Here is a 10918-nt window from a genome sequence, read left to right as displayed (position 1 = left end):
TGGGTGGGCCAACCCCTGTGGGGCCATACCGAGTCAGCCCCGACGACCCACAAGTCACCACCCTGGCCAAACATGTTTGGCATGAATCCCTAAGAAAGGATCACCAAGAGCCGTAGGATAGTGTTGGGAAAATTGACATTATCAACAGATAGTGTGGCAAGAAGGGGTCTTTGACAGTGTAATTGGTGTGTATATAAAAGGGAAATTCATTCAATAAAAATACCAAGAATATTCAAAAAAATTTATCTTCTCCACTCTTCTTAGTTCATTTCCGTGATTGGGTCTATCACCATTATCAAGCTTGCGTGAGTGAGTTATCATTAAACACTAATGACCGAAAACTGTGTTAACAATTAAGATGTTTAATTTCCAAACCTTTCCCTTCGCCCACATGAAGTTGGCTTTGTCCATTATATTCCTCAGTTTGAAGATTGAGGTTAGCAATATCAGATGTAACAGGGAAGAGGAGAGATGGTAGCACCAAAGACACAAGTGCTTCCAAATTACAGAAGAAAACCCCAAACTTATTACAACAGGACTAACGTCTAGAACCAGGAAATAAAAACAAATGAAATAAAATTGAAAATCTGCTTCAATCAGAACAAATGGCAATAAAATTAGTTTGGTGAGCTCTTCAAGAGACAAAGCCAAGCAGAAGAAACTTCTTTGTAATTTTTGCAAACATACAATATATTTATATTCCTATATCTCCGAAATTTGAAAATTACATTTTATTTTATGAATTACCCAAACCATCCACGCTAGCTATATACCTACTCTTGTTTAACAAAAGAAACCAACTTTTTAATCAAATCCACAGCCTTTTCATACTTGAGATTGAGCAAATGGAAGCAGTGCTTCTCCCCTGAATTCTCTACAATCTCCACGGATCCTGCCCACCCACTTTTCTTCAATTCTTCATAGTACCGTTTACCCGGATCCATCAAATCGTCATTCTCCGCCACAAAAACCAACACCCTCTTACACCCCAACTTGGCTAAATCCCCTGCATTCGGACTCATCCTAGGATCCTCCAACCCGCTATTGGTTGGACACATGTACAGCCACATTTGATCAAATTCTGTACCTCCAAAATATGGGTGAACCAGAACCGCCCCAACCACCTTCACTCCGGGTAACCCGATCGACCCTACCCGAACCAACAGAGTATGCGATATGTTCCCTCCGGCGCTATCTCCCGCAACAAAAACTCGTTGAAAATCGGCATGATCGTTCAACCACGGCTCGGGTCCTTTCCCATTACTATGGGATGCCACCCACTGGAGCCCGGACCACGAGTCCTCGTAGCAAGCGGGTATTGGTCGGGTCGGGAATAGACCGTACTCGACTGAGACGGCGACGACATTAGCTTCCGCGACGAATGTGTTGAGGAAATTATGGTACTTGCGAGAGAAAGCGGATTGCTTGCAGAAACCACCGCCATGCACGTAGAATAGGAGAGGGAGTTTCTGGGTCGTGTCAGCAGATTTGGGTAGAAAGATACGGGCGGACACCGGGGGTTCGGATGAAATGATGACGTCCTTTGATCGGACACCGGTGAGCGGGTCATCGGAGGGTGGGATTTTCTCAGTGATGGGGTGGCGTAGCACCACACGGCCGTCTTTGTATACATCGAAGTAACGGAACTTGTGGGTGATTTCTGAGCCACTGGAAGCCATTGAAAGAAGCAAAGCTCTAGGCTTTTCTGGGCAGAGAGAGTGAGGGTTTCTTGGTTTGCTTTAATTTTGATTGTGTAAGCGGAGAAGTCTAAGAATTTCTATGGAAAAAGTGGTTTCATCCATCATAATGACGCACGCGAAGCTTACCAGAAGAGGAATGGCGTGTTACAGCAAAATGGTATCTCAAAAATCACTTTTTTTTTAAAAAAAATTTTTTTAATTTTTTTTAAGATTTTGAATTAATGAAATATTTTTTTTTATATTTTTAAACTATTTTTTATATTTTTTATTTATTTTTATTAATGTAAAAAATAAAGCAAATATTACTACAATTTACAACTGCCAGCTACAGAGCTGAGATGAAACTCTGAAGGAAGGTCCACGTGGTAAGCGTTGGGTGTTTTACCTTTTTTTTTTTTTGTTCAGTTAAACGACAATTAACTGATTTTTTAAGTGAATTTTAAATTTTATCTGATAAGTTTTCTTATTGTGTTTATCTAGTTGATTTGTGGTTATCCTTTTCGTCTGTGTTCCATGAATTTACTTTTTATTTTCATTTATAAGGCATATGCTGATTTTATAAGGAAGTTGATAAATCTTAAATAAAAACTTGTAATTGACAATTAACAAACTTAATCGACTAACCAATTTACTGAAAAAGTCGAAATTATTCATTATCAATATGAAGTAGATTAATTAACTGACTTAACCGACTTTCACAAATCGATAGATAAAAATACCCCTATCGACACTGATCGACCCACTCTTAAGTCTAAAGGTAATGCTATAAGACTCCTTATCATATCCTTGGTAGGATTTATAATTTATGACTTAAAGAGGAGACTTGAAATGAGAGACTAAAAATTAGTTCATGGTATAAAATTCTCTATAATTCCTTACTGAATAAATAAGTGGTAAGCATTAGTCTCCAAGAGCTAGCTCAATTGGTTGGGACTACGCTTAATGAAGCGGAGGTCACTAGTTCGAATCCCCCTCCCCCTCCTTAGGCGGACATGTCAAAAAAAAAAGAAAAAAAAAGTGGTAAGCATTAAATGAAAGTTAAAACACAGGAAGAAACTTGAAAGACAGAGATTCAAAAGTTTTCTACTAAGACTTAAATGGCCAATCCATTAGAATTCCAATTTAAAATCTTTTAGTAATACTAAATTAGTATCCCTTCTTCTTTACACCATAAAACCAAGGATTAATATTTTAATAAGAAAACATCAGCACCATTTGATTGGCCACCTAATTGCTTAAAAGATTTAAATGAAACCTAAACTCTAGCACCTATTCCACTTCTCCTGTTTTTTTTTTTTTTTTTTTAATCATGGGATATGAATAGGGGTGTCAACCCAGTAATTGGCCAAAATTAAAAATCGGAACCAGGGTACCCCAATTATTGATTTTGGAAAACAGAACCGGGTAACCGGTTTCTGGTTATTGGAATCGGTTAACGATTATACAATAACCGGCTAGTTTTCCAGTTATCTGGATCAGGTAACCAGTTTTTAAAAAAATATGAATTTTGGGCTTATTCTGTACACCCATGACTGATGACTCAACTCAAAACATATCATTGATAAGCTGGCTTGGATTTAAATGAAAAGGATATGCCTTGGAGAGTTCCATTTTTTAGCAATGTGGGACTGAACCTTCCTCTTCCTGTTTATTATTTCCTGGGGCTAATCGACTTATCAAACATCTCCATAAACATGGAGTGCCATTTGCTCTTGCTTCAAACTCCTTACGAGAATACATAGATGCGAAAATATCTCTCCAAAGAGGTTCTCCATTTTGGCTTTCTTGGATATTAGCTTGAATCTATCCCTTTTTTAACCTTTGTTTCTAGCTATTCTGATTAACTTTTTATTATTACACTGTTATAACCAACTTGATATTGAAGCTATTGCTACTGTATGACCAAAAGATTTAATTACTGCTCATAATACTTGCCAAAAGTTAATTGATGGATTGAGAGCTTTTTTCATATGTATAAAACACAATGGACATTTGTTATACAGAGATCTCCGAGAAGTGCCACTTTATGGGTTGAGAGAAAAAAGAGCTGCTACGCAATTTGATATAAAAAAGGATTTTTGAGATCTCTCTTTGTGGATCTTAATATATCTTAAATGTCGCCCATTTCATTGGTACAAATGGTTCTTTTAATTACAGCAAGTTTTATGGTTGACATACTGAAGTTAATTTGTCAAAAGTTCTGTACATTTAAAAAATAATTAGAGGTTCCCTTAACATTTAACAAACTACGGTTGTTGAAACAAACATAGATACAGAAGAAGAGAACTTCCGTAGTTGTACTTTACTTTTTTAGTGGTGTTATAAGTTGTCTCACAAATGCAGAAGCGGAATATATATATATATATATATGCACCCGGTTACCCGATTATAACCAGGTGCCAAAAACCAGAACCGGAATCGGTTCCCTAGCTTTCCAGTTTCTCGGTTTTCCGGTATTTTTTGACACCCTTAGATATGAAGCATAAAAGTCACACGCAATCTTTATAATTTTTTCACTTGATCAACGGCCGATTCTTATTGACACGTTAAAATGAAAATGAAAACCAATGCTCTCGTACTTGGATCTTTTTGTCTTTACAGACAAGGTTAAATACACAAATTCTAATTTTGATTATGAAATTAATACTATCAAGAGAATTCTATTCCACTTCACTTTGCAATTGAGTAGTGGATTTTTTTTTTGTTGCAATTGAGTAGTGGATTTTAAGTGATAGTTAATGACAAGCTCTACACGTCCTTCATTGTAATTTTTTTGATTGAATGGTTTTGGTTACTTGATTGCATGGAATGTGAAAAGTAAGAATTCATGTTTTAATTCACACTCATGTCCTTTGTGTCTTTACACTTGAATTTTTTTTTTTAACTGAATCATTGGAAAATGAGTAAAGAAAAGCATCATTCACGTCATTCTATGTCCAATACCTGAAATGAGAAAGACACCAAGAAGCCCTTCAACGATGCTGCGCGCCATGGGAGGAGGGAAACTTTTCTTTGCTCCCCTCCTACCCCCTCCCTTTCTACTCTCCCAACTTTCTCTTCCCTCCCTCACTTTTCAAGCTTTTTGCCTCTTTTAAGGCTCTATTTATCGCCTTTGACGATCTATTAATCCGAAGAGCTTATCTCTTGATCTTCTACCCTCTTCTCTTTTTCTCTCTTTATTTTTTTTTATTATATTTTTTTATTATTATTATTATTTTTTTTCACGTTTAGCTCCTACAGGCTACCGGATCCTCCAGCCTCATTTTTTAAGTTTTTGGATTTGAGTTTTTTAAAATTAGATCTGATAACTTTAGGAAGGTTCACCCTCACACGCACCACTCCATTGTGCTTCTAGGTCTCTCTACTTTCCATGGCTACCAGCGTCATCTTTGTTTGACGAACATGCGCCCGCAAATAGGTCCTATTTGCTGGGGCGTGTCTTACACGCGTTGCCGCGTAGACAGCCTTATGTTGCTCGTGCTGCCTATGTTCCTCCCCTCAGCTATATACCACCGTTGATGTTAGTCTCTTGTGGTAGTCTCCTGCCTCCTGATTGCCATTGTTGTCGCATGGTCTTCATGCACCAGCAAGTGGCTTGCACGTGCCGGCCTTCCTTCACTATGTTGTTGTTTTGTTGGTTTTTTTTTTTCTTCTTCTTCTCTTTGTTTTTATGTTTCTGGTGTAGTTGTTACCCAATAAGTGTTTGAGTAGGGTTAAAAGGGTTTCTTGAGGGTCATGCCCCTATATACGTTCCCTGCTTTAAGAGTTAGGATAGAGTTGAAGGGTCTCGCGCTAGCTAGTCATGCTCTGCCCGTGCCTTGTTTAACCGTCATTATTGGCAGCCACTTTTCTTGGTGTTTGTACCGGGGCCGCATCATGCATTTGATGCATTATCTTTTTATTTTTGTTTATAGTATTTGTTACTGGGCTTATTGTTGGGTTGCATGCCCCAACTCTTTTATGCTTTTGTGTTTTTAGTATGTGTGTGTATATATATAGACACAATCACACTTCAGGGAAACTCCAAGAAGAAATCTTTATTTTTCTTAACTCCTAAAGAGACACAATCACACGTTCAATTGATAAATTTCTATCCATTTCCATCATTGTCTTCCTTTCAAAAATTTTACAAGCACCCCAGCAGCTCCAACATCTCACATGAACATAAGCTGAAAAGAACAGAAGTGTTTGATACTTGCGTGCAGACAAGTATCAAACACTTTTGTTCTTTTCAGATTATGTTACACTTAAACAAAAAAGATGCATAGGTTTATATATGGAATTACGTGTAAGGTATGAATTGATGTCTTTCTCTTATCTTATGCCAATTATACAATAAATCTGATTTTACGGTCTAAAGGAATATAATTTTAGTTGTGGTGAAAGTAATTTTCAAATCATAATCCAAGCTAGCTTCTTAAATTCTTTTTATTTTCTTATGTTCTTAGAACGTGATTGTCGTCACTAGTCATGGTTGAACTCTAGTGTTTTCAATTTAAATAAAAATTGTTGGGATGTGGGCCTATGGAAGCCCTTTCAGCCTCCAAGGTTTTCTTGGCCATCGAGGGCTATTCTTGGGCTCCTGCCCTTCCTGAAGCAGATAGCTTCGCTATCGCACATCGTTTGACGAGAAAGTGGGTTTGTTTGGTTTGACTTGTTCACCAAGAAAAAAGAGAAGGAAAATTTGAATTAGTAACCTAGGGAGATTTAAATTAGTGACTTCTATTTTTTGAGACTCTATTTTATGAGGCGTAGAGAGATTTGAACTAGTGACTTCTACTTTATGAGATGTAGTTCACAATCGATTCAACTACTCTACAAAAACCGTTTGACCTGAAATAGTCCCAACAAAAATATACAATAAACCGGCACGAAGCATAACAAACTTTATTGTAATTTTCGCAAACATACACTATATTCCTATATTGTGAAATTTGAAAATTACCTTTTATTTCATGAAGGTTACATAAACCATCAAAGCTAAAGACCAAAAAGCATCTATCTAATCTTGTTTAACAAAAGAAATGAATTTTTTAATCAAATCCACAGACTTTTCATATTTGGGGTTGAACAAATGGAAGCAGTGCTCCTCCCCTAAATTCTCTACAATCTCCACGGATCCGGCCCACCCACTTTTCTTCAATTCTTCATAGTACCGCTTACCCGGATCCATCAAATGGTCCTTCTCAGCCACAAAAACCAACACCCTCTCGCACCCCAACTTGGCTAGATCCCCTGCATTCGGCTTCATCCTAGGATCCTCCAACCCACTGTTTGTCGGACACATGTACAGCCACATGTGATCATCTTCCGTTCCTCCAAAATACGGGTGAACCAGTACCGCCCCAACCAACTTCACTTCGGGTAACCCGATAGACCCGGCCCGAAACGCCAAAGTATGTGATATGTTCCCTCCGGCACTATCTCCGCCGACATAAACTCGTTGAAAATCTGCATGATCGTTCAGCCATGGCTCGGGTCCGTTTCCATTACTGTGGGATGCAACCCACTGGAGCCCAGCCCAGGAGTCCTCGTAACAAGCGGGTATTGGTCGGGTCGGGAATAGGCCGTACTCGACCGAGACGGCGACGACATTAGCTTCGGCGACGATTGTCTTGACGAAATCATGGTACTGGGCAGAGAAAGCGGATTGCATGCAGAAGCCACCGCCGTGCACGTAGAATAGGAGAGGGAGTTTCTGGGTCGGGTCAGCAGATTTGGGTAGAAAGATACGGGCGGATACCGGGGGGTCCGATGAGATGATGACGTCTTTTGATCGGACACCGGTGAGCGGGTCATCGTAGGCTGGGATTTTCTCAGTGAAGGGGCGGTGTAGCACCACATGGCCATCTTTGTATACATCGAAGAAATGGAACTTGTGGGTGATTTCTGAGTCACTGGAGGCCATTGAAAGAAGGAAAGAGTAGTGCTCTGGCTTTTGTGGTGAGACTGAGAGTGAGGGTTTCTTTGTTTGTTTTATATATTAGGTGGGAGAGAGATCAAGGGAAATAAAGTTGTGCGTTTAGTCATTAAAGTTATGCGTTTTAAAAAAGAGACCTCGATTTTGGGCTTTCAAACGTCTAGTTTTTAAAAACGCAATATCAAACAATTTATTTTAAATTTGTATTTTTGTCTATGGAATTGTAATATCAACCGTGCCCTTACCCATTAGGAGCAGCATAGAAACGATATAAACAGTAAAAATTACAGATATTTTCTCAATTTCGATTCTGGGTAATTTCACTTACTCTCATAAAATTACGTGTTTTTTTTAAATATTTTTTTAATATTTAAAGTCTCTCACTTTGATGTATCGAACTTTAATTTTCTTCAATTTTTTACCTTCCTTTACATATTGTGGAACAAGTAATTTCAGTAAAAGTATTTTAATAATTTCACACTTTTTCGTTATGATTTAATTGAAAATTTTAACGGAGGAGAAAAAATAAAAAAAAATTAAAATTCGATACAGTGAGAGACTTTAAACATTAAAAAAAGTTTGTAAAAATGGCATAACTTTATGAGTAATCAAAATTACCCCTAAAAATTAAAATAATTAACACGAATCAATCACGAAGATACTCATTTAATTTTTTTTGAGTGTGAGGACAAGTGTTAGAATTATTTAATGGAAAACGTGGGTTCTGACTTCTGAATCTCTGACGGTTAGTTTCATCTAATAGTCATAACCAACCGAAATTCTCGCCTCATTGTTCAACCTTAAAAACAGTGGACATGACTTGTCGGTATAACAATTGTTGTTAAAAGAATTCAATTACTTCTATATTAATGATATTTTTTTGAGAAATATATTAATGATATTTTATAAAGCCATATTCTCCTATTTAGCTTTATACGGCTAAATAGCCCTAAATAAAGAGAATTTGCAATTTTTCTAGATTTATAGTGAATTGGGTAGAAAAAAGATGATGAGAATTTGCAATTTTTTTTTTTTTTTTTTTTTAAAAAAATTATATTGAATTGGGTAAATGACTTAACTTGAAAGAAGATGAGAATAATTAGATAAAGATATAAGTGGTTTCATAATTTTAGACACCGAAGAATTATGATTTTTATGAGGAGCAAAGGTAAAAATAAGAATTTTGGTTAAACGGAACCATAGGAACTATGTGGGACCTCTAAGGTCTCTAACTATTTTGAATTGCGGTAATTTTTGGGTATGTTGTGGGTCTTTAAATGATAAAATTTCGAGACAAAGCTCCTCTCATTTAGAGTTAAATTAAAAAAAAAAAATTATGTTTTTTTTTTATTTTTTTTTTTAAAGTCTCAAGAGTCAAAACCGGACTTAAGTGGGAAATTAGAGATTTTCAGTAGGGCTGTAAATGAGCCATTACACTCGACAGCTCGCTCGCTACCCGCTCGATTAAGCTCGACCCGAAGTCGAGCTCAACACTGTACAAGCTCACTCGTTATTGTTGAAACTCACTTGATTAGCTAATGACACATATCCGACTTGCTTGATTAAGCTCGATGGGAGCTCGTAAGTTCAACTCATTTAAGTCGAGCTCGGCAGACTCGCCCGAGCTCGTTTAGGGATTGTGAGCTCAACTCATTTAATTCGATAATCGCCTGGCTCGCTTGACTGGTTTAGGGCTCGCGAGCTCAACCCGTTTTATCATTCGACCCGACCCAACCCGCACGACAATCGACAATGTAACTAAAAAAAAGAAAAGAAATAATCATGCTATTAATCAAGAATAATCATAGCTTCAATGTGTATACAATTAACTAATTGAGATCTAAAGCTATAGTATAACTAACATTATATGGACTATGTAATTATGTTATTATTTATAGGTTTAATGTCCATTGTTCAATTCAAAAATAATAATAATAATAATCATAGGTTCAATGTGTGTACAATTAACTAATTAAGATCTAAGGGTATAATATAACTAACATTATATGGACTATGTAACTATGTTATTATTTATAGGTTTAATGTCCATTGTTCAATTCAATAATAATAATAATAATAATAATAATCATAGGTTCAATGTGTGTACAATTAACTAATTAAGATCTAAGGGTATAATATAACTAACATTATATGGACTATGCAACTATGTTATTATTTGTAGGTTTAATGTCCATTGTTCAATTCAAAAATAATAATAATAATAATAATCATAGGTTCAATGTGTGTACAATTAACTAATTAAGATCTAAGGGTATAATATAACTAATGTTATATGGACTATGTAACTATATTATTATTTATAGGTTTAATGTCCATTGTTCAATTCAAAAATAATAATAATAATAATCATAGGTTTAATGTGTGTACAATTAACTAATTAAGATCTAAGGGTATAGTATAACTAACATTATATGGACTATGTAACTATGTTATTATTTATAGGTTTAATGTCTATTGTTCAATTCAAAATAATAATAATAATAATAATAATAATCATAGGTTCAATGTGTGTACAATTAATTAATTAAGATCTAAGGGTATAGTATAACTAACATTATATGGACTATGTTATTATTTATAGATTTTTAATGTCCAATGTCCAATTCAATAATAATAATAATAATAATAATAATCATAGGTTCAATGTGTGTACAATTATCTAATTAAGATCTAAGGGTATAATATAACTAACATTATATTTATATCGACTATGTTATTATTTATAGGTTTTTAATGTCCAATTTCCAATTCAAAAATAACAATAATAATAATAATAATAATAATCATAGGTTCAATGTGTGTACAATTAACTAATTAAGATCTAAGGGTATAATATAACTAACATTATATTGACTATGTAACTATGTTATTATTTATAGGTTTAATGTCCATTGTTCAATTCAAAAATAATATTAATAATAATAATCATAGGTTCAATGTGTGTACAATTAATTAATTAAGATTTAAGGGTAAAGTATTACTAACATTATGTGGACTATGTTATTATTTATAGGTTTTTAATGTCCAATGTTCAATTCAATAATAATAATAATCATAGGTTCAATGTGTGTACAATTAACTAATTAAGATCTACGGGTATAATATAGGTGTATAACTAACATTGCATATACTATGTTATTATTTATAGGTTTAATGCCTATTGTCCAATTAATAAGCTATTTAAAAACATTAAATTATATGGTACTAATTTTTTTTTTTAAAAAAAAAAAAATTGTATTTAGTAGTATTTAAGTTTTTTAACTTTTAAGTATTGTTT

General features: G+C 35.1%; 2 protein-coding genes across 2 annotated transcripts; both read right to left on the bottom strand.

Annotated features, from left to right (window-relative positions):
* Nucleotides 1–717: 717 nt before the first annotated feature.
* Nucleotides 718–1754, bottom strand: LOC132167852 (2-hydroxyisoflavanone dehydratase-like). Its single transcript, XM_059578887.1, has one exon. It carries the CDS (start codon nucleotides 1677–1679, stop codon nucleotides 774–776), a length of 906 nt encoding a protein of 301 aa, XP_059434870.1. The 5' UTR covers nucleotides 1680–1754; the 3' UTR covers nucleotides 718–773.
* A 4841-nt stretch (nucleotides 1755–6595) lies between these two features.
* Nucleotides 6596–7694, bottom strand: LOC132166970 (2-hydroxyisoflavanone dehydratase-like). The gene has a single exon (XM_059577843.1). The coding sequence runs from the start codon at nucleotides 7606–7608 to the stop codon at nucleotides 6703–6705; it is 906 nt and encodes a 301-aa protein (XP_059433826.1). The 5' UTR covers nucleotides 7609–7694; the 3' UTR covers nucleotides 6596–6702.
* Nucleotides 7695–10918: the final 3224 nt, after the last annotated feature.

Source organism: Corylus avellana, chromosome ca1 (genome assembly GCF_901000735.1).
Source record: "Corylus avellana chromosome ca1, CavTom2PMs-1.0".
NCBI lineage: Eukaryota > Viridiplantae > Streptophyta > Magnoliopsida > Fagales > Betulaceae > Corylus > Corylus avellana.
Note: the sequence above shows the minus strand (reverse complement) of the source record. Positions and strands in the feature narration are given on the sequence as shown.